Source organism: Thalia democratica, chromosome 9 (assembly GCF_965202585.1).
Source record: "Thalia democratica chromosome 9, ktThaDemo2.hap1.1, whole genome shotgun sequence".
Classification (NCBI taxonomy): Eukaryota; Metazoa; Chordata; class Thaliacea; order Salpida; family Salpidae; genus Thalia; species Thalia democratica.
The window spans coordinates 13,697,819-13,722,389 of record NC_139173.1 but is presented as its reverse complement, the minus strand read 5'-3'; the positions used below and the strand labels follow the sequence as shown (position 1 = coordinate 13,722,389).

At 24.0% G+C, this 24,571-nt stretch overlaps 1 protein-coding gene across 1 annotated transcript; it reads left to right on the top strand.

Moving 5' to 3' along the window:
* Positions 1–4,511: 4,511 nt before the first annotated feature.
* LOC145844270 (uncharacterized) lies at positions 4,512–5,872 on the top strand. Its single transcript, XM_082951654.1, has 3 exons — positions 4,512–4,755; positions 4,935–4,983; positions 5,061–5,872. The coding sequence occupies exons 1-3, from the start codon at positions 4,566–4,568 to the stop codon at positions 5,179–5,181; spliced, it is 360 nt and encodes a 119-aa protein (XP_082807780.1). The 5' UTR covers positions 4,512–4,565; the 3' UTR covers positions 5,182–5,872.
* Positions 5,873–24,571: the final 18,699 nt, after the last annotated feature.

Below are 24,571 nucleotides of genomic sequence, written 5' to 3'. Positions count from 1 at the left end.
CTACATTTAAGCTACTCAGGTCGCGCTTGCAAACATTTAGTACCAAAAAGTATTTACGAGTTCAGTAATTATATAGTGTCTTGGTTAGAGTTAATGTTAGATTCAGGGTTAGGGTCATGATGAATACGTGCAAAGTGACGTCGGGAAAAATTGATTGCTCGTGCAAAAGTGACACTTGCCTATATTCAGAATTTAAAAGTGTAAAACTATCAGACAGTTGAAAATTAAGTTGTTTTATAAAAATAAACAGTTAGAAAACTTCTGTATTAAAACACTATACTTTTAGACTTGATTATAAACCATAGTTATAAACAAAGAACCGTTATGTAATTTTAACCAAGCGAGCTTTAGTACGTTTATACTAAAGCAAATCTTCGTAGGTACTATTGGAAAAAATACGCAACCTAATCATCATATCTTAAAACTTTCTTTGACATTGTCAGTTTCAATGAGAGGTTAGGCAAACACTCGTTTTGACTTTATAAGCTATTAACGTAGGATCAATATTGTGTACTTATAAGCATCAATCTTTTTAAAGGTAATACTAAAAGCTGCATTTTATTTTGTTAAACTTATCAAAATGGACTTAAAATATTCCATAAAAACTAAACTGGAAATCTAAAAGTAGCAAAAAGTTAAACAAAAAAAAAACTTGAGTTTTTTCAAAAGTTAAATACTTACCTTTAATTTAATCAACATAGTAAACAAAAGTATCAAATGAAAATTTTTTATCAAATGCATTTAGTTTTATATAAAACCAGGTCAATACTTAGCTTAAAAATTAAAAAAATTGTAAACCATCATAAATATTTTTGAAAAACATATAACATATACAAAGATTGAAAAATATTTTTTTCAAAACTGTGGAAAAACTAAGCAGTTTTTATTTACGTAACCTTCTTATAAGTAATATCTAAAAAAAAAAATTATAAGTAGTTTAAAAAAATTTATCACTCAAGTTGAGTCATGTTATTAACATAAAAGTAGTTTAGCAATTTGAGTTTCAAGGACTACTAATTATAAGATAAAGTTTTACAGATTTTATTCAAAATTTATTTATGTAAACCTGTTCAAGCACCGGCCGGCATTTAAAGTTTTCTTAGAAAATGAGTCAAAAACTTTTACATTTTTGTAAACAAATCAGTTAAAAGTTAAATTTTTTGCGCGTAGAAAACTTATTTTGTTATATTTTTTTACATACATGTAAATCAATCTTGGCTTGTATTTAAGTTGTCAATATTCTATTGATAACTGTAAAAGTTAAAACAAACATTTATTAATGATTGTTTATAACCATAAAAATGTTAAACTAAAGTTTTCTATTTCGTATTAACTAGATAAATAAATTTAAAAAGTCAATTTTATTTAAGCAGTTTGTAACAGAATTTGTATTAAAAACTTGTCTTAAAAAACTCTAAAAACTTAAATATAATGTAGATCTTTAAAGTTTTTTATTTAAGTTAAAAAGGTAAGCTAAAACTACATTTTTAAATATTGTTGCATTATAATAATATTAAACTAGGCTTATTATTTTTCATTACTTTTCATATTTGAAAACTAAATCTAATAATCTTATGCTGGAAACTTTTTTAACATTTTTTTTAGTGGTAAATTGCTAGCTTAATAAACCTTTGCTGTACAGATTTTTTCAAATTTTGAAATTGTAAGTTGAAATACATTTATTTTAGTTGATATGAATTTATTTTAAGTTTGAACAAAAAAAAAGGAAATATTTTAAAAACTCAAGTAAGTTTTGTCTAAACTCTTTCTAAAAACACTTTAGTATATAAAAAATTAATATTTTTTAATTAGAATATTTAAGTTCTAAAGATCCAAAAAAGGCCCTCTAAATTTCTAAAATTTTCCCTTAACATATGGTATAAGTTTCAAAACTACCCTCAAATACGCCTAAGACATTTTTTTTTGCTGTTCATCATCAACTACAAAATATCTAGTGTAACTTTCAAATTATGGCTCATGGCTCCTCTGTGGCCTTCTTACTACTCACGGCCCCCCCTTTTGCCCATTTGCTGCTTATGGCCCCCTAAATTTCTGTAATGGGCCTCTTTGGGAAACCCTGATCTATAATTTCTCTTATTGATTATAAATGTTCTATTTTTGACTTATTATCTTTTTTTTAGTTTTTTTAATTTAATTAGTAATTTATTGATTGTTTTTAAGTTTAATCGTTTTTATTTGATTAATTAGTCTTGTGAGTAGTTATTTTGTTTTAAAAATGAAAAAATTAAGTTTTGGAAGCATTGGTCAAATAAACCTGTTGAATGGAAAAAGTGCTTTTAAATGCAATTGATTGGCATCCAAAATCGTGTAAACGTCTTTCATTACATTTAGTTTATTGAATTCTACTTTTGATGTTTTACTTATACCGTTATACTTTTAGATAGATATGCTTAATACAAAAATTAACTTGGTATACCACTTTTGTTTGCACACTTTGTCTTAATGCTTTTTCAATCTTTACAAACTCCGTAGGGTTGTCTATTTTTAATGTATATGTTTTTAATGAGCAGCAAAACTTACATGAAGTGTTTGCGTGCAAAAAAATCGTTTTAAATTAAAGAATAACACTTTTGGGTTTATTTACAAAGGGAGTAGAACTCCTAAAAGCGTTTTGAACATATATGTTTATTAAAATTTTGTATTTTTTTTAAACATTCAATCGATTATTTTATCTACTTAATCCCGTAGAAAAATCACAAACAAACAGAGTCCTTGACAGATTTGAGTATCATATTCGATATACAAATCTTGTTTAAGTGTTTGTCTGTGATATTTAAACTTTAAGCAATCACATTAAGTATTTCATCAAAGTTTTCTCTACAGGCTTAAAAACTTGCGGTATTTTTACTAAGCTAATTGCTCTGACAAAATATTTTGGAAGACATTTAAAAACTGTTATTACCTTATTTATCAATAAAGAAATTATCTTAATTAACTTATTAATTAAAGTTAATAGTATATTAAATAATTGTACTATAAAATGTTTACGGCGTAAGCAAGTTTTAAAATGTTTCAAAATTATTTATTTTTTATAACTAGAAGACAATTGAGAAATTTTTTAATTAAATAAACTTTATTTTAATGGTTTAGTTTGACAAACATCTGCTATTTTTCTACAAAGTAAAAGTTTTTTCGTCATCTAAAACATTTGTATGACGTTTGCTTTTATTTGTTTTAATTAGTTGATAGTTGATTTGATACTTAGAAAAAGTACAAACCGTTTTTAATTGAAATAAGTTAATTTTTAAACAAAAATCAGAAAAAGAAACTCGATACAACTAATTCACATTTAGTACTTTTTGTTAGTACTAGCGTTTAATATAGATGATATAATATAGAAATAGTATACTGCATTAGTTGTTTGTATTTGTTTAAATAACAAAGGAAAAAAAAGAGGCCTTTAGTCGTGTAAGTTTTATTATAATTTTTAGAATATACTAAAGACGTTTTGACTTTTATTGCAAAATCAGACAAATCTATGTCTATGGTCGTGCGGCTCAGCTTAGTGCTAAAATCAGATAGAATAAGAAAAAAAACTCTAGTTTTATAAGTTGCAAGAGAAACAAAGTTTAAATTATTTAGAATTTTTTTATATTAGGTATCTTGACGTAATGAAATGAATAAAAAGTTGATTAAATTTAAAGCAAATCATGTTTTTTCTAACATTCTAGAAGCGAAAAACTACTTAGTGTTTTCTGCTTAAAACTTTACAGCAGTATTTAGTTCTAGCATCATACATTTTAAGTTTAAACACTGCTTACATTACCTAAAAATTTGAATCGAAATATTATGTTTTTAACTTGTTTAAAAACTTTGATAAAACATAAATTGAATATTATTACAAGATATCTTCATGAATGTTATGCTTAAAATTATTATTTTTTGAATATTTTAAGAAAATAATTAATTTTTATCTCAATTTATTCAATTAGTTTTTTCTTATTAAAGATGAAGAATTTTTTTAAAACACATTTGAGAGTAAAAAAAAGCTATAAACTAAAAAGAAAAAAAGTTGATGCAGAATAAAAAGCGCCAAGAAAACATAAAAGTTGTCAAACGACCAAAAAAGGTAAGTGCTTAGAAGCATAAAGTTTAAGAAATCTAATAAAATAATAAATATAGTTTTAGCTTTTTTATTTTAAATCAAACGCTTAATTTTAACATTTTTTGTACGTAGATAGTATGATAGTTAAGAAATTATGAATTTATATTACTTATCATAAAAGTGAAATATATTTAGCTTTATTTAATTTTTGAATTTAAAGCATGATTTTTACAATTTGAGCTAATCTATTTGGTACTGTGTAGTACTTATATTATTTTTAGAATTACTGTTTTGAGTAAGATACTCTCCATCATAACATTACTTAGGATTTCAGAAAAACATTTCAGTTATAATTGTTAAGTAAATTATTTTTTATATTATATGTTTTTAAATAAAGTTTTTGAAATGAAATAATGAACTAAAACTTATTAAAAAAATTAAAAGGTAGCAGCAGCGTAAACCAACTGGTAACAAAACTAAAGTCAATCTAAAAGTAAACATGAAGATATTTAAAACCGCTTTTTTGTGTTGTCTCATTAGTTTGATGTTACTATCTTGTGAATCCAAAAAAGATACGGTATTCAGGCAATGTGGCAGGCAGTTATCCAAAACCATTGCAACAATATGTAGAATAAAGTTTCTTAATTATTTGGCAATAGCAAAACTGACCAATAGATATAGAATAGGATGTAAGTTTTTTATTAATTTTAGCTTATGCTTACAAAATTACTTAAAAGTATTATTAACATTTACTACTTTTTATACATTTTAGTCAACTAAGCTTATACTTTACTGTGTTAATAACAAAATTACCACAAAAGTTTTAAAACTTTTACTTATCACAATAATTAAATAAATAACTTTATAGCAAGAAAGACAAGATCGCTTGTAGAAGAAGAAGAAAGTAATGAAAGAACGTAAGTTTTTATTTACACAAAAAACTAATAAAATGATGTCTAAACTATTTTTAAATGCTTATTTAAATTTATAATAGGAGGCTTCACAGGCAGCACCACCACCATCGTAGAAAAATAACCAAAAGAAACAGTTCTACCAAGTGTTGCGCTATTCCATGTACACAATCTTACATAGAAAAATACTGGTGCAGAATTTAGTAGAATTTATAATTTAGATACTCAAAAGCTGTTTAAAAAATGATGTATGAAGTTTATAGAAAATTGTTAAAGTAGTCAAACTTACTATCATTTCTTACTTTAATTTAATTTTAAATGGCGTATAAATAATAACTTTAGTTTAGACAATTTTGTTTTTAAAGGTTTTTAGCAGTGAGGGGCTTGTTTTATAAAAATTAACTGTTACTTAACAAATATTTCATTTTTTTTTACAATAACAGAAAATAACTAACAGTTATCATATAAAATATAAATTATCAGAGTTTCTATGTTGCTTTTAATGTGAAAAATTATAGAGAACTATTAAAGATATTTTGAAACAAAATAGTAATGCAGTTTTTTATCTAGACCTCATTTGCACTGTGACTGTAAAATACAAACTTAGTTCAATACTTTTAAAGTTGAAATATTATGAAATTAGTGTAAAAGCTACAATTAATCAAAAATTTTATTAAAAACGATCATAACTTATTAGCATACTAAAACTATAAACTACTTTTTTAAACAATGCTTTCAATCACTTAAAAACCACGTTTAAATGAAAAATTTATTTTATAATTTAAGTATTTTGATTATTGCATATATAATTTTTTATAACTAATAAAAGGGAATACTGTTATGTTTTAATTTCAAGTTTTTTTGTGAAACATCATAAACCAATAAAGTGTTTACTAGTCAAGTGTTTAGTTTGTTATTTAAATACAAATTTGATTTGAATAATTAATAGTGATGAAAATATAAACATAACTTTAAGGGAAAATTAGTTTGTAAAACTAAAAAATATTTAAAACAATTGTCTATTTCCAGTCGTATCCAAACGTTAAGGAAACGATCAGGAAGTTCTAATTTAGCAAAATATACATTTTTTTAAAATTAGATTGCTAGCATTGTAGCTTATTAACTAGTAGGAAGAAAATATAAAAAACAAATTAAAATACTACCAATTTATATAAAAAATAAATATATAGACCTAAAGTAATGTGTAAGGTGAGTAGACCGCGAAAAAAACAGTTACTAAAAACTAAAGCATAAAACCACAAAAATATTTTAAAGAAAACGTTTAGAATATTTCAGCATTTAATAGTACTTTAATTAAAACTGTTCGTAATGGAAAAATTACGAAGTTTACACTAAATTGAAAAATTTAAAAACTGATTAAAATTTAAAGTTTGGTGATTTTCACTTGTATGCAAAACTGATAACATGCTAAAACTAATAACGTGTCATTTAGAAAAAAAAATAAGATTATCCTAATGATTATAACAATATAGCTTATGATTTAACTTGGTTAGTGCTAATTAATTACATAAAATGTCTTATCTAAACTATTTTTTATATAGTTTATTTTGTACTTAATTAAGAAAACTTGATTAATAGAAATACAAACACTTCATTTTAAATGTTATATAAAGGCTAAGCATTGCTAATGAAGTGATTTCCTTATTAAATACAGACAGTTATTAATTGAAGTTAATAGAAACAAATTTGAATACATTTTGAACGAACTAATCTCAATTTTAAAAGTTAATAACTAGTATCTTGATTAATAGATTTAAATAAAAACACACTTATTCATTAAATCAAATTTTATGACTAAATTCATACATATGTATTAAAAACATATAATAGATATATAGGTTTTAAAGTAGTGATGTTATTAGGTTTTTTTTAAAGTGTCGGCAGTTTTTTATAACAAACTGACTAGGTTTACTTCTTAAAGTTTTTCGAGGGCCGTTGCACTTTTGTAGTGTTATATCTAACGAAATAATCAAAACCTTTTTAGAAATACATAATACTTTTTAATTAAACTCCTTTGTAAATTTTTACTAGAAAATTTTTTTTGTTGTTTTTAAACGCTCTTTGACTAAAAGATAATACAAGTTATTATTTGCCGATCCCTGTCCTAAACATGGGAAGTATATTAAAGTATTATCTTCAAGCAGTTAAGAAAATATCAAAGTTTATATTTGTTAATAACTTATTTCACATCAAATAAAACAACTAATTGTTTGAAAAATTAAGTTATTTTTAATGTATCAACATTTTTTAGTTGACTGTTCTAACAAAACTTTTTTTTCTTATTAAAATATTTATTAGAATTAGATGTTTTACGCTTTAAAACAGTCTTATCATCTTCAAAAATTTTTATAGGCGTTATCTAATTGAACAAAAATAACTAACTGTTCTATTTTCTTAGTACATAATTTTAATTGAAACCTTAATGTAAAATATTATTCAATAGAAATTGTTTTGCTTTTTTAATCTTCAAAAATTTATATACTGCTATGAAAGTTAAATAAACAAGAAAAAGTTAACTTTGTTCTCTAACTTTTTTTTATAAGTAATGTTTGAGAATGATAAAAATTCTATCAACATTCTAAAATATATACAGGTGGTCTTACAAAAACGTGGATGTCACAAAAATGTATAAACATCTTGAATAGTTATAAACTTGAAGTTTATTATAATCCACATAAATGTCAATACTTTAGCAGCTCATAACTAAATTATTTATTCTTTCTTTGCAGATTCAATTTATAATAATTATTAGATGAGTCTAATATGGCAGCAAGCCTTTAGTTTGATAAAAGTGTATATATTGATACCCTGATACTATATATATATATATATATATATGTCTTTTTGAACCGTTTTTGAAATTTTTAGATTGTTTCTCACAATTTAGTTTTTTTGGAATTTTATTTATTTATTTTGTTTAGAAAAGCTTTATATAAACCACTACGAACCGTTAAAAACTATGTCAAGCATTAGAAAAAAAAGTAAGTATCTGTGTCAAAATAAAAAACTAAAAAAAATAAGATTGTATTATTACAAAAGTTTTATATAAAAACAAGTATAACCACATTTTCTGAACAGATAGGTATTTTTATCTAATTTTATACTTTTCTATAGACCACTTTATGATTTTGTTATTGATAGCTCCTATAGTTTCTTTATATCACTTTTTATAAATCATCTATTTCTGAGTTTTTTCTAAGCACTTAAATAATTTCTTTACAGTTTTGATACCTAATTATATTTAAATAAAAATGAGAGGTTAGTAGAAATGGTTACCTTTTTTTTTCGACGAAAAGTACTTGTGATAAGATGAAAATTTATAAGAATACAAAATATTAACTGAAATAAAAGTTTTTTTTATCGACAGCTTTAAAATTTTAGCAACGCATTATTTTTATAATAACAGAATTATTTTGTAACTTTACTGGTCAAAATATTTTGTTTGTGTTTATGTTTTTCCTTCTAGTTTTTTCAATTCTACTAAGTTTATATAGCAAAGTAAAAGTAAGTCTATAGCAAAGTAAAAGCGTCATTTGTTAAACATTATGAGTTTACTAGTTGTTCATACGGTAATAAGATTTTTTGGTAGTATTTAAAGTAAATGTTTACTAATACCCTTTAATAAACAGAAGTTTCATAGTTTATATTTTAGTTTGATATAATAAAATTTCGCAAAAATAAACTAATAATTTTTTTAATAAGATAAATAGTCCCTTAAAATGTTTGTTCAAATAAGTTATCATCATTAACAAAGTTATACCAAAGTTTTCATAATTGCTGAGCTAAAATTCGCTTAAAAAAGCTGAAATATGTTATGTAAGAAGAATTCTATTACGCAAGTCTTTACAATATCTAGCTTTTTTTAAGGATATTGAACTGTTTTTTTTGACTGATTTTTAAAATTCACACTAATCAGCAACTAGTAAATAAGTGTATGTATATATTTTTTTAAAGTTTTAATCAATCGTGCTTGACAAGTTAAATTGGAGCTAAAATAAGTAAGCTTTAGCTTTACTGAGTAATGTATGACATAGAAATATCTCATATACGAAACAGCTGTATAAAACTGTTGTTTGTTGTATAATTAATTAAACAGTATATATACATATATATAAACAACACTACGTTTTTACTAATACAAATGTTCCACTGCTCTGTTAGACAGAACAATTCTTCAGTTAGTTTATTACAATAGTATCTTAAAACTAAAATAAAAATGTACATGAAATTAAGCGAAAAACTTTAAGGGCTGTTGCGTCACTAAGTAAATCATCAAAAAATATATATGACACACTAGGTTTGAATTCATCTACTAAATATGTAATTATATATGCATTAAAATTAACAAATATTCTATTTTAAACTCTTTACTAATGATTGAAGTACTTTTAAAACCTGTCAGCAAGCATGTAAAACAATAACTGCATGAATTTTTATGCAGTAAAGTTATACCAGAAGAACGATTTGAGAAACTTAAATATTATAAAACCATCAATGTTATATATATCTATTGTGTTTTTATAGTGTATATACTATGTACACAAAAATCAAGCACAACTTTTAGTTTGTATATAATGACTCACTGTATTTAAATTACAATAAAAAGTTCAGACATAATGTAAGTTTATAAACTATTAGGATATAGCTAACCAAAGTCCATAGAAACTAAACTTTATTCTACTGACGTGTTTCTCTGCTCACTAAGAATTTAAAAAACTCGTTAGTCGAACAAAGTTTATCATACTAAGAAATTTATTTTAAAATAAATTTTGGTAATAAAGTATATTTTTTATTTATTTTTTTTTGGCTATTTACATGCTTATTTTAGACAATCAACTTTAAAAATTAAAGTAACTTAATATTTTATTTTAAATTACTTTAGTATGTGAGACGATACTAAATACTTTTACAAACTTATACATTATTAAAAGTCCTGTAAAAAAATATTTATACAAAATTGCAATTAAAAAGTTAAATTTTTTTTAAGGAGGTTTTTAAAACGGTTAAAAGTATACTCAACAATTGTAAACTATGCTTTTTTTAATAAAAATTTTCTAGATGCATACATGAATATCAAAAATTAAAAAAAAGGGTAATTTTTATACTTAAGTTTAAATTCTTTAAATTACAGTTTATGTCTTTTTAAATGTCGATGTTTAGAAAAACGTGTAAAACTTCAGACCTTAATGAAAAAATAGCGACCTGAAAAATTCTCATTATCAATTTTTAAGACAAAGTAGTTTTGTTTGTAAATTTTTTGGTAGAATTTATTTACGACATATCTATTATTTTTAAATAATTTATAAGCGAACAAACGATGTAAATTAGATCTTGTTCTAATAGCTTTAACTGTAAAAAAAATAAAACGTTCTATACAAAACTAACGGGTATTGGATTTTAATTTAAACTATACTTTAGAGTTAAGACAAAAGTCTAGTCTTGCTAGCTGCATATGATTTAAATTTTCATGATACTTAAGTTGTTTTTCTCTGAAGTAAACCTAAAATTAAGTTCATAACAAGCTTTTATCTACACTTTAAAAGTAAGTGCACAGCATTCCACCGCTCATATGTAGCAATAGTAAATCAACTGGCTGCTGCAATCATTGTTTTCGCCAAAAAAACAGCCTTACCATGACCTCCGGCACCGTGTATAAGTTCTGTTGAAGTTACCGCAGAAAAACAACAACATTTATTTTATTCGAGGTTTTAATTGGCTAAGAATAGTTTGAGTCAGATCACGGAAATTTGAGATTATGTGACTATTTTAAAGTGGATTGCTTCAAGTTACATTTAAAAAAACTGTTAATGACTATTAAAAACATGAACTAAACTTAAGAAAATTATATTATATTTAGTTAAAATAGTACTCTTATATTATAATCGCAGTAAATCAAACTAACTAAAAATAAATTACCTTTTTTAAAAATAAATTTATTTAGTTGCCTACAAAGATTTTTCATAAAATCTATATTTTTTAATGTTTAGCACGTTTTAAAGTATTAAAACTTAGTTTTTAGCACGTAAAAATGGGTAAATGCTATTTGAAAAATTTTCGAACCTTTTAGTTATGTAATATACAAGTGTTTTGAAGTCAAAAATCGTGTGGCTATTATCATACTTTGCATATTTTATTTAGCTGGTCATTTAAAAAAAATTAACCCTTAAACTTTAGTTTTATACTCAATATTGTTTTTTTCTAAACAAAATTTATACAGAAAAAACTAAACACGTAAAAACTTAAATTTTAGACTTTTGTAGTTGTATATCATTTGTGTTACCTTTGTTAACCTTCTTTGAATATAAAAACATTTAGCATAGGCATTGTTTTTAGCTTCTACGCCTAAAAATATAATTATTAAATTTTTTAATGCAAAAAAAAAGTTAAACTATAAATCTCAAAAATTAATATAGAACAAGCTTTGTCTTAAAGGTTATCTAAGTAATATGTAATTTTAAAGTTTCAAGTTTGTATAAACTATATATATAAAAAACAAATATATTAATGAAAAAATTAAAATAAACAAAACCATATGACAAAATTATGGCTTTTAAATATTTTATTAAATCAATACTTTGAATTTTATGAAATAAAATGAATGACAATTAAGAAAACAATTAAATATATAATTTTTTAAAGATTAAGTTTTGTACAAAAAACCCTTGATAAATATGAAAAAACAACATCAAACTGCAATACTATGCTTTTAAAATCTATAATTTTATAATGTAATTTAGAATAGCTTTTACTTTTGTGAAAAGAAGGCTAATGTAGTAAATTAAATAGAAATTTGTAAGTATTTTTTTAAAGACTTTATTTTATACAATGTATGTAAGGTTTCTTGTAATACTATCTTTTTGCTAAATTTTCAAGAAGTAGCTTTTTTTTTGTAAAAAGTCGTTAAAATTATATAACAAGATATAGTTATTTTATAACTAAATATTTAAGATTATTATTAAAAACTTATATGTGTTGTAGTCATTACGTTAATTATCAAATATTCTTTGTGCAGAATGCCTTAAGTCTATTATCAAACGTATGTTTTGTGCACTTTTATTTTTGAAAATAAAGTTAAATTGACATTAATTTTAGTAAAACTTTACTAATTATAAGACTTTTATTTAGTTATGTAGCAGATAATTATTTTAGAATTATTAAAAAACAAAACCCTTTACAAGACTTACGATTACTAATTTTTTCTTACAAATACTCAGTTTGTGCAAGCAGTATAGAAACAATAAACATATATCTTAAATAAAATGCAACGTTTTAATTGATACAACTGTTTCACTGCCTTCAAATGTAGACCAAATCATCAGTCATTGTACTAACAAAACAAGACATAAATCAAAATTTACACATTTTATTCAAAAATATGTAAGCGCTTTAATTTTATTTGACTATTAAGTTTTAAGTAGAAAAATATATGTTTGTAACTATTTTATATAACAATTTTTAAAAGGGGGACAATTAACGTAAAGTACTTCTTGTTTTTTTAATGCTAGACTTTTATTTAATTTTCCAACCTCAATTTTTCTTTGTTTTAAAAAGAGTACAGCTGTGTTTAAAGTTATATATATAAATATATATTATACATTCAACTTAACAATATTTATTTGGCAAGTGAGTCCACTCTACTGGATTTATAAAAAACTTTGTTTTGAAAATTTAATACTAACAACTATACTCAACTTCCGCTTTCCGCATATCTCAGTTATTTATAATAAAGAAATAAAACTGACTTTGCAAAGTTTAAAATCTATAGAAAACGGATAAAATAAAATAATGGCGTTGTATGTTATTTGTATAATTTTGTTAGTTTTAGTTTGTTTGTTTGAAAATCACTTAGATTTTTAATTAACATGTCTAGTACTTGTACATACTTAATTTTTATACTTAGTATTAATTATACATTTGAACTTACTATTGTCAAGGTGCTTCTATGGAACTTAAATATTGCATTGACAAATATTTTGTTTAAGTGGCCTAGGTTTTGGTGCATAGGTCCATCATATGGATAATAAACTTGCAATATTATAATGAATATACTTTTAATAAAAAGACAACTATTTTCGATGTTTGTTTTTATTTTTATTAGAATAAGAACTATTTTAACAACTGATGATCTCTTATATCTTAAAAAGAGTGAAACATAGTTTTTTAATAATAAACTATGAAAATAAAATATAACAAATGTTTCTATACTACTTGCACCAATCATCAAACCAAAATAAGGTATAGTTAGCCTAATCTTACAAACATGCTTATTATGACGTATAATACAAAATTAGTTAAAGTTAAAATATTTCAAAAAGGCTAACGTACATAAGTTTTATGTTTTTTTGCTATTATTTGTTATTTTGAAGTAAATATTTTTGTTATGATAGCAGGGTTTGTTTTCTTACATTTAGTGATAAATATTTTATTATTATCTTCATTACATAAATTATCTAAGCTGCATAAGTTCAACTATTTTAACAAATATTTAACAAAAAAAGTTATAGAGTACATGTAATAAAAATGGTTTAAAAACCATATATAAAAACTGTCTTAATTCTTTTACAAAAACAAAAAACAACAGATACAGAGATCTTTCGTTTATTATATAAACATTTTCAACTCTTATCCAAATAGAATCACATAGAAAAAATCACATAGATTCTATTTAAGTGAGTAAGATTTGCAATTTTTTATAAAATAAACGAAAGTCTCTGTATCTGTTGTTTTTGTAAAATAGTTTGGACATCTTTTATATATGGTTTTTTTAAACCAATTTTATTACATGTAGATTACAATATTCAAAGCTGTCCAATCCTACTATAAAAAAGGCAGACCACCTTCAAACAGCTCATTTTATGTTTATAGAGTTAAGTTTAACAACAATAAAGTTTGTTTCTATAACCTATCTCGAAAATTTTCTTTTTTAAAGCAATTTTAATGATGTTTTAATAATAATTAAAAACAAATAATTAAGTTTGTTATGAAAATTTAATTTGTCTTTTTCTTCGCAAAACAATATTTCAGTTGTTGTTTTTCACGATTGACAAACTACATGAGTCATTGAGTTAAAATTGTAATCAATTTGTTAAGGTCTAAATGCATTTAAGATTAATCCGTACAAAATTGATTAGCCTATTTCGTAAGTATATTACAATAACGTACTAAAGTAAAAGTGAGTTTAAACTTGTCTTGTAAATATTGATCACGTAGCGCAACGTAGCAACAAAAACATTTAATTTCTAAGTAAACTTTTGACGTCAGTTTGTTTTTTCACTAATGATGTGAAAAGAGTATTTCTGACTACAAAGGACGTAAGTTTTTATAAAAGTTGATCTAATCGAAAATAAACTTTTATAACCGACGCGAAAACAATTCTTGAATAATAAAAATATTTTCGAAAATTAGAAACTGATTTAAACTTTATAAAAAACAAAAAAGACTTTAAAATTGTGTCAAAATTAATCATTATTATTTTTTTTAATTTAAAAAGTTTTTGAATAGTTTTTTCTAAAATCTAAAATAAAAATCTAAAACATTTTTATTATACACGCTTTTTGTACTTTTATGTACTTAACTTTATCTATAAATTTTGTTTTAGCTAACTTGTCTACTTAGAGTTAGCTGTCTTTTATAAGTATTAGGATACTAATTTATTCGAAAATTCTTCTGAGGGCCGTAGCTTGCTAACCTCTGGTGTACTCAAGTTATTTCGTTACTTTTAAATTAAAAGTAAATTAATTGGTTATTTACTACATCTTAGTTTGATTATTAAAAAAATGGAAGAAAAATTCTTTTTAAGAATAATTATCAAACAAATGGCTTTTAAATTACTAACAATATATTACCGTATATTTACAATTTGTCAGGATGTTATGAAAAACAAAATAACGAAGCCTAAAGTACAAATTGAAAAAAAATAGTAAGTTATTTTGGTGCATTCTGTTTAATTTGTGGAAATTTGACCAACAAAATTTTGTTATACTATTTATATTGTTTTAAATAAACCTTGGTAAAGTTGTTTGCGATCCTTTTTTGATATTAACCTTGTTATAATGTTGGTTATACCTATCTTTAAATAATACTCCGGTAGGTATACTCTTCTACATCATTGTATAGTAAACAATAGCTTTGTAGACTCATGTATAAAGACATTCATCGTCAGATAAACAATGATTAGCAATTTTTTTATAATTTAACACAATGTACCAAAAAGTAATAAAATGTGTTTGATTTTAAATTTGAAAAGGTTTGCTGTTGCTGAAACTAATTCAGAAACAAATGAGCTAGTATTTTCTCGTACCACAACTTTAGTTTTTTTTTATTATTTTATAATTTTTTTTAGATACTTTTGTGTATTTGTTAACTAGTTTTTTTATTTTTTTTTTCTACAGTAAAGTTTAAAATTTATAAACTAAACCATTTCTATTTTTATGTAACATTTTATGATGAAATTATTACTAGTTGCTGTAAAACTCTAATGATTAATAATAATAATTTAGTGACCATAAGTTGATTTATAATATATTTGTTATTTAAAGATTGTCTTTGTTTTTATTGTTACTTTTTGTTGATTACTTTTATTTTAGTATCTTTGTATAAATTCAAGGCATTAATACTTTGTTTTTGATCAATACCCTAAAATAAACAACAATGTTTTTTTTTTTGATAAGTGAAAAACGTTTGTTGAATAAATTTCTAAAGTACTCTAGTTCATTGAGAAAATACAAAAAAAAAACCTTTTAGATCGAAATTCAATTACACTCAACATTATAAAAAACACAAATGTTTTAATTATTAGTCATTCGTCTCAAAATTAAGGCTAACAACTTAGTTTAAATTTTTTACACTAATAAATCTTTATTGTAAATTTTGATTAAAATCAAAAGAAGAATTGAAAAAAAAAACACTTTTAAAATAGATGACTAAGTACGTACTCTTACTACAGAACCATAGAATAAACACAAAAATACTTTTTAATAGGGTTGTAAAAATAATTCGGTCATTTCATCCGCTATAGTTGTATAGTATGTCTGAACATTTTATATAATTATCTAAAAGTTCTCTTTAATTTATATCAAGCAAAAATTATAGTTCATTTTCATTAAAAATAATTGTATGAGTATTTTAATTTTATGATAAATCTAGAAAAATGCACTAAAGTATGTACTGTTTTTTTTTCAATTGATTTAAATTAAAATTCAACATCCATAATCTAAAAATAACTACTTTTAAACACTTAAAAAGTTTTCAGGTTAAGAAAAATTTTGAGGATTTAGTGTAGTTAAAAAATTAAATGTAGTGTAACAATTTGCTTAAACAGCTATAGAATAAATTGAAATATATTGATCTTACTTATTATATTACCTTAACTGAGTTGAGTTTATTCAAAACCGAAATCCATGGTTATATACAATAAATAATACAATAAAACAGTAAGTTTATATACTTCAGTATAAGAATATGGAAACAAAAACAAATTATAGTAGAAATGATAAAGGTATTAATACTGATAACATTTGTTACTCTTGGTAAGTGTTTTTGTTTTAGGAATTGAGACATTTTTTAGTGGTTTTTTAACAAAATTTTATTTGTCAAAATATAACAAACTGTGCAATCTTTGTATAAAAAAGGTAGACTACCTGCATACCATTCATCTTACTGACTACATTAATAAATAATTCAATATTAAAAATCAAAAAATATAACAGCATTAGAAATAAAAACGATATTAGTAATTCTAATGTACTGGCGAAAATGATAACACTAATGATAGAAACTCAAGTTAACATAAATGTTTGGTCAGACCACTTCGATCATTAGACTACAAGCTTTCGGTAGATTGAGACTTCTCATTGAAAATTTTTAGATTTATCCAGTTGCGACTGACTGATGAGTTGCGAATGACTAAAGAGTTTTAATAAAAACAAAATCCGGGTCTCAGTCTACCAAAAGCTAGTAATCTGATTGATACTGGTGTGATCAAAAATTTATGTTAACTTGAGCTTGTCTAACGGTATATGTCCTAAGTCCTAACGAAGCCTAAGTCCAGGCTTAGGCTCCGTTAGACTTTCACCGATGCTTTCTTTGAGTAATGATAAAACTATTAATAAAAATCGACCTATAACTAGAAGTATTAGTAAAAGCCTAAGTTAAATTATAAAAAAAAATGTTCTTAAGTATTTATGTCCTTATAACAATAGTAAGGATTTAAGTCGGTGCTAAAACTAAGAGTAATAAAACTAAAAATTGTCGTAAGTCGAGTAAAGTAAATTGCCCGTAACAAGGTAATTAAATGATTAAAAAACGTTATATATAAGGTGCGCGTAAAATGTAATAAGTATAATGACAACAAAGACCAAAGTAATCGCGATAACAGTAATAAAAACAATAATAATAAAATAATTAACATTTAATTAACATTAGGTCTACAGGAGGCTGAATGATATTTACACTAGTCACAAATATACTTCAAAACATGTAGGTAAAAAGAACAACACTAAAACATCGGATTTTTCTCGGAAGTATTTCACCAGGATTGATACCAAACCAAAATTGAAATTGAGCATCCTTCACCACGCCATCGGTGGCGCAAGAAAGATCTTTTAAGTACGCAACCTCAAGTGCATGGCAATAGCAGCAAGATGTTTCAAACAATTGTGTACACAACTGACGATTCTCTTTCAAACAATATATTTACTTTTTATTACCTTTTCTATTTCATTTTGACACAAGCACACAAACATATTTTTTAAATATACTTGTGTACTTACATAGTTATCCTAAATTAAAACATAGTTCTTATACACCATCTTCTTTATTCTGCAACCTATTTGTCTGTATCAGTTTCATTGCATTATGTCTTTATTTGTTAAATTTTGATTATAATTTGAAGCCTGTATTTAAAACATATATAAGCCGTACTTTTTTACTTTCTGCGCATAAAAGTTTAGTGAGAAGTTTTATTTTAGCTAAAGGCTTAATTTAACACATAATTGTCTCGTTACTTTACAATCATATTTACTGTAAAACCTTAACATATTATTTTACACTCATATAAGTACTAAAATGTTTATCAACTTTTAATGTTTGAATGGTTTTGAATCGTTTTTTTAGTATTGTTTACTGAAGGACATAAAAGCACTCAAATAGTTTGGTCTAAACAACTGGTGTACAAAAAAACTAATTTGATATATTGTCATATACTATGGGTACAGTTTAATGTCTTGTCAAGGACTATTAAGAAGTTGTATTAGCTTATACGATTTATATCTATTAATAACTGTAGTAAAACTTTCAGTTATAATATTATGCCTTAACTATTATTCCAAAAGTTTATTATTTAACTATCATTTTATGCTTTAGTCACTTCTGGAAACCTTTACATTGGTATAGTTTTTTTACTTATTTTTTGATAGTATTATTACTATTTACTTACTCTAGACTATACTTAAATAACTTAAGATTTCATTAGTAATTGTTTTAAACTGTATCAAATAAGCAACATATATTTCATCGCAACACTATAGCATAAATTTAAATATTCAACATTTTAAACTAATCGTTTGTTAATAAAGATCCCAAGTTGGTCGAAATATAATAAAAGTACTTTTTCTAAACTAAAAGATATATATAAATTAAGCTAAAGTAATATGTTTCTGTTGTTAAACGAGTTAACACACTTCAACGGAGTTCTGTAAAAAATATAAATACTGAAAGGAAAAACTAGAAGGTAAAGTAGGTGAGTATGCATAATTATTAAATAAAGGTAAGCATAATTATTATATATTTGTAGTTAACATTAGATACAATATGTCTCATATAATTCGACTGTTATAAATTTAGAAAAAGAATATTTATTTATTTAAATTAAAGTACTAAGAAATTGTAAATATATACTTTTTTTTTTGTTATAAAGTATTCTAATCTATATAAATTGCGATCAATAAAAAACTTTATAATTTTAATAACATTAAAATACTTTACCTTGCATACTTGTTAACTTGTTTAACACACAAAAAAAATATGTCAGTTCAATAAGAAAAAGTATTGATAAATTTTTTTTAGCTTAATTACATTAATTACCGCATATTAACTTACTTTATTTTACACTGTGAGTGGTTAATATGTATTGCAATCACTGCTATAGTTTATTGAACAAAAAAAAAGACGCTCAAAATATTTGGCCCTAGGACCTGGTGCACGAAGAACCTTTCGGTTATCGACTTACCGTTTGGATGGTAAGACTTTCCTTTTAACGTCTTGTCTAGGGCATTGTTAACTATAATCTATTAAAAATATGACTTATATAAGTCGATAACCGAAAGGTTCTTCTTGCACCAGGTTCTAGGTCTAGGACCAAATACTTTGAGCCTTTTTTGTTGTTTAAGTAATTATAATGTATTTAGTAAACACACGTATTTATATTGCTTATCTTTTGTTCTTTTTTTAGTACACATTTTAACTCTATAGAACTGTATTTATTGTTTAAAACAGAAAAAATTTGATCCAGCTGAATAAACTTAGAACTGTAAAATTTGTTGGTTTTGTTGTTATTCCAACAAGCTGGTTTCTTTAGGGTCTCTACTAGCAAGTAAAATAGTCAGAACATATTTTTCTTTTCCAATTAAATTTTAATAATGATTATTTTATCTGAATTTAAGTTTCAAGGGAAAATGTTTTACTCTATCACACGAATCAGAGGTAATTTATTGCACAAAAATATTATTTTTTTTTAAATATTCCACTGTCCATTTTTAAATAATATTGCTCTATTTAATAAAATCTATAGCTTTTCTCTGAACTGATAGTTACTTAAAGTCACGTTTTTAAAAATAATCAACAAAAAGCAGATATTTTTCTGGTTTATATATAAGTTTGAAAAAAATTATGATGTCAAAATTCTATTTTTATATTCAAAATCCTAAGACAAATGTTAACCCGACATTCTTGATAAGTTATATATTAGGTACATTTCTACGATTACAAACTAAACGTGTAAACTTTCTATGTATTGATTTGATTTTGTTAGTATATATTTTTCGATAGGGAGACCAAGTTGAAGTGTAGGGTTATAGCTTTGGACGCAAACATTCTGTAAATAACTTTGTCAGAGTGGTAATCGTAGTAGTTTAAGAAAAAGCAACTTGGTAGGACGAAACTAATGCATTAACGTGAATGTTACTTTAAAAATTTCAAATATATAAACTACAAAAGACTTTAACAAATATTAACAATTAAAAAAACATTTTGAATAGACTATTACTTTGTGGGTGTTAAGGACTCGACATTAGTTAGGATTTAATTTCTTAACCAATGGTAAATACGGGGAATACTCACAATTTACCGTCCGCACAGTTCAGAAATATTTCCCACCCGACCGATTTCAACCCAAATTTATAGTAACTTTTGCACGGCGTCATTTTTGAACGAATATCAATTTTTTTATAAACAAAAACTTTTAAATAAGCCGTCAATTTAGCACTAGTCATCATTTTTTCAGAGGTGACATTTTTGCACAGTTTAACTTTGAGAAACCAAAGAAATTGGTTTATGTTAAATTCAAAACTCATAAACCTAAATTAAAATCAAATTAATCTAAAACTAAATTGTATTTTATGTTGAACAAAAATTTAAATTTATCTAGTGTAATTCTAATAAAATTTAAACAAAGTTAACCTAAAATTAAACTTAAAGAATTTTTATTTGTTATTAAAAGTTATTTAGTAGCAAAATATATATAGAATTAAAAAAAAACTCATAAAAGACTTACTTGTTTCATTTTTCTAAATTTTCTCAATAAAAATCAATTTAAAAAGACTTTGATTAGTTTTAAAACGAAAAAAAAGAACACGTAGACGTGCAAAATAACAAATCAGAGCTTTTGATAGTTATCTTGAATTATATTTTTTTAAGTTAAGCTGTACAAATTTCAAGATCCTTAAAAAAAATGTTGTCATTGAATTTTTTTTTGGTTGAATAAAAAAAAAAGTTTGGTAGTCTTAATTTATTTTAGCTAGTTTAACAGTATGGTAGTTTTACTACTTTTATTTTTTAAAGTTTAACTTATCATTACAGCTTAAAAAACTTGCTTAAAATCATGTGTAAGTGTACTTTTAGAACTTTTTAGAGTTTATTCAAAACTATTAGTGTTACTTTGTTAACATAGAATTAAATTTTAGTCTTAAATAATTAGAAAAATTAAACTTTATAAATGTTTGCCCCGTATAGTGTTTAAGTGCAGTTTCAAGCGACAATTTAGATAAATTACTATTTTGATACATAATTTCTACCAAGATTCGTGTATAAATACTATTAAAATAGTTTATGTTTTACAAGCTCAACCTGCCGTGGAACGAATAAGTTATTTGTTGTAAAATGTTTACACTGATTCATGTTTAAGTGTAACTTTTAGTTCTTTAATTTTACAAGTAAGTTGGTATCAACTTTTAAATGATTCATATTATTACATATAAAAAACACTTAAAAATAATCGGTTAAAGTTGTTTAAACTTATTATTTATTTTTTGAACTATTCTAACATGTAGTATACTTAAAAATTGAAGTAAATATTTAGTTTAAAGTATGTTATACAACTTTTAGCTATATCCCAAGTAAATTAAAATAAGTTATATTGGTTTTATTATCAGGAGTTAAATTTTCTTCAAAAGTCATATTGTTTTCAGATTCTTAGTCAAAAAAATGCTGCTTTAACCGCATAAAACTAAGTTCGGATATTTGAACCTGGTAGTAAAAAAAAATAAACTCAAATCAAAAATAGAAAAGTTTGCCTGAAAAAAAATGTTGAATAGTCCGTAATTCTTTTAAACCATAAATTATTACATACACTTTTTATTTTTTATAAAAATATTTTCAATTAACTTTCAGTTGTTTTTAGTTTATTTCATGTCAAGCTTCGTTCAATTTTTATTTAAGTTTAGTTTTACATTAATACGCAATTGATTTTTAAGCAGATTAAATTAAAATATAACACAATTTTAGTTTATCTGTATGTTTTTTGTCTAACTTTTTATTGTAAATTTCGTCAACTTACTTTTATCTTGTAATAGTCAATCGAGTAAAAGTGACGACTGGCGTAAAAAGTGGCATCTGTAAAAATTGATACCATGTAACTACACCCACCGCTTTGTGCAAAAGCGAAGTCATAAAAAAGTGACAACTATGTAAAATTGATCCAGGGAAAAAAAGGCCTATATACAATAACCTGCCTTCATTTTCTGTTGCTCTTAGTTTTTTTAGCTCAATAAAAGAGTAGTAACAATAATTAAAATAATAATTTATCATCTACTTGTAGTATACTTTGTTTCTAAATCTAAAAATGATAAAAGTTACATTTTTTTACAAAAACCTGTAAAAAAACTATTATTTAATAAAACTATGGTTTTTTTTCATAATTTTTGTACAAAATTCCAGTTTTTTTTTCAAAACTTCCGTAATTCCACGTTTAATTTTTTTGCCTAAATTGTCAAGCTCCAGGTTTTGTGGCCTTTAATTAAAGTTAATGGCAATTTAATTTAAATAAAAAAAAAAAAAATTAACCATTAAAAAGTTATGATTTTACAAATTGTATACCAAGTCCAATGTTTAAAGCAAAAGTATTACAGTTCATCTATTAAAGGATTTCAAGTACAGTGAAATTTTAATTTGCATGTCCCATTATTAAAAAATATGATAACTAAATACTTTTGAAAATTCACAAAAAAATAAATAAACGAAAAAATAAACGAAAATAAATGAACAGTGCATTAACATATACATGCCCTATGAATGTAGCATAAATGTAAAAAGCGATATTTTAAAAGTAATAAACAAGGCAAATAAATTTATTCGGAACTAGGTACTCTTTAAAACATGACTGGTAGAGTAGCTTGTCGTTTGGGTTTAGCAGACACTATATGCAGATAGCAAGCTCTTTTTTAAATATTTTGAAAGTTTATAAATTCTTATTGTAGTAAAATAAGATCAAACTAACCTGAGTTTAAAAAAAATTAAGTATGTATTTCTAATACATGCCTCCCAAAGTATGTTCTGTTATCATGGTAGAAGTTTTGTTTTTAATAGTGAAATTTATATTTGCTTTGAGGGCTTTATGTTAGTCATTTAGTGGCTTAAAGTAGGTAAAAAAAACCGAATTTCTTAGGTACACACCGCTGGTTGGGTATGCTCGTTCGCGCTGTGTCCAAAGTACCTAAGCTGTATTAGGAAAAAATGCGTATATAGGTCTAAGTAATATTTAAATAACTAAAATATTACTATATATTAAAACTTTTTTAGCCACATCTCTAAAAATATTAAGAAGTCTTAGGTAAAAATTAGACTTAAATATGAATTTTCTATATTTTAAAATGTATATTACTTTTTGAGTTGTTAAACTAAAAATAATTCTAATAGTCGTGCACCTGGTAAATACCATTTTAGGAAAACTACTTTTTAATAACTAGTAGTCAAAAAACCATGTACTTTTTGATCTTAGAACTTCACAACGAATTTAAAAAAATCATATACAACTGAAGCTATGCAAAATATCGCAAGGTCATTTAAAGGGATTTTTAGTCATACAAAATTTAGGCAACCTAGGGATTTAAAAACTAAATTTTAAAAAAAGGTCATCTAAACTTAAATGAGTATTTAATAAGTTTGAAAAGACTTTCAAACTTTTGTTTTAGTTCATAAAACCAATAGTTTTTCTCTTTATTTGTAAAATTTTTAGCTCTTAGCCTAATAAACCTCAAAAAATCTAGTTTTAGTTCTCAAAAGTCTAACTTTTAGTAACACATGTTTATCATTTAGTTTTTGGCTTAGAAACAGTAAAAAAAAACTTTATAAATATATATAGAGAGAAATAACTATTGATTAACTTAATAAATTAAATCTTTCACACGGAGCCCACCTTAGGGTTTTTAATAAAAAGGTTTATTTCAAGATGTAAAACTTGAAGTACTCGAGTTTCGTGCTTATGCACTCATGAACAATATATATATATATATACTCTAATTATTAATACAATAAAGGACACTTCTAAATTATACCACTTGGAGATTTATTTTGACAAATTTAAAAGCTACCTGCTATTTTTTAAAGAATAAGTTTTTTAATTGATAAATACCTAATTCTAGTTCAGCGCGACTTAGGTCTACTGTGCTGATTATTTATATTATAGGTTGACAAATTGCGGCTGCAAACGTTTTGATGTGGTAAAATCTGACAATTATGCCCTTAATTTAATAATTTATAATTGTTGTATTTTTGTTTTTTATATATTTTTTTTTGTTTCAATTAATTGTACATAACTTGTTATTTTGTAAATTTTAATAAATTAAGTATTAATAATTGGAAACTGTATAGAAATAAAGATTTTAAAAAAAGTTTTGCGGAATAAACACAAATCTAATCCAAGATAAGGTACAAACGATATAACCTACAAAAAATTGACAGGTTATCTAGATTTTTTGCTAATAGTAAAGAAAGTTTTAAGTCTATGCATAACAGGAGTTTAAACTTTATTGTAATAGCGACTTTTAAAGGATCTCGACAGGAATTATACAGCTTTTAGAAA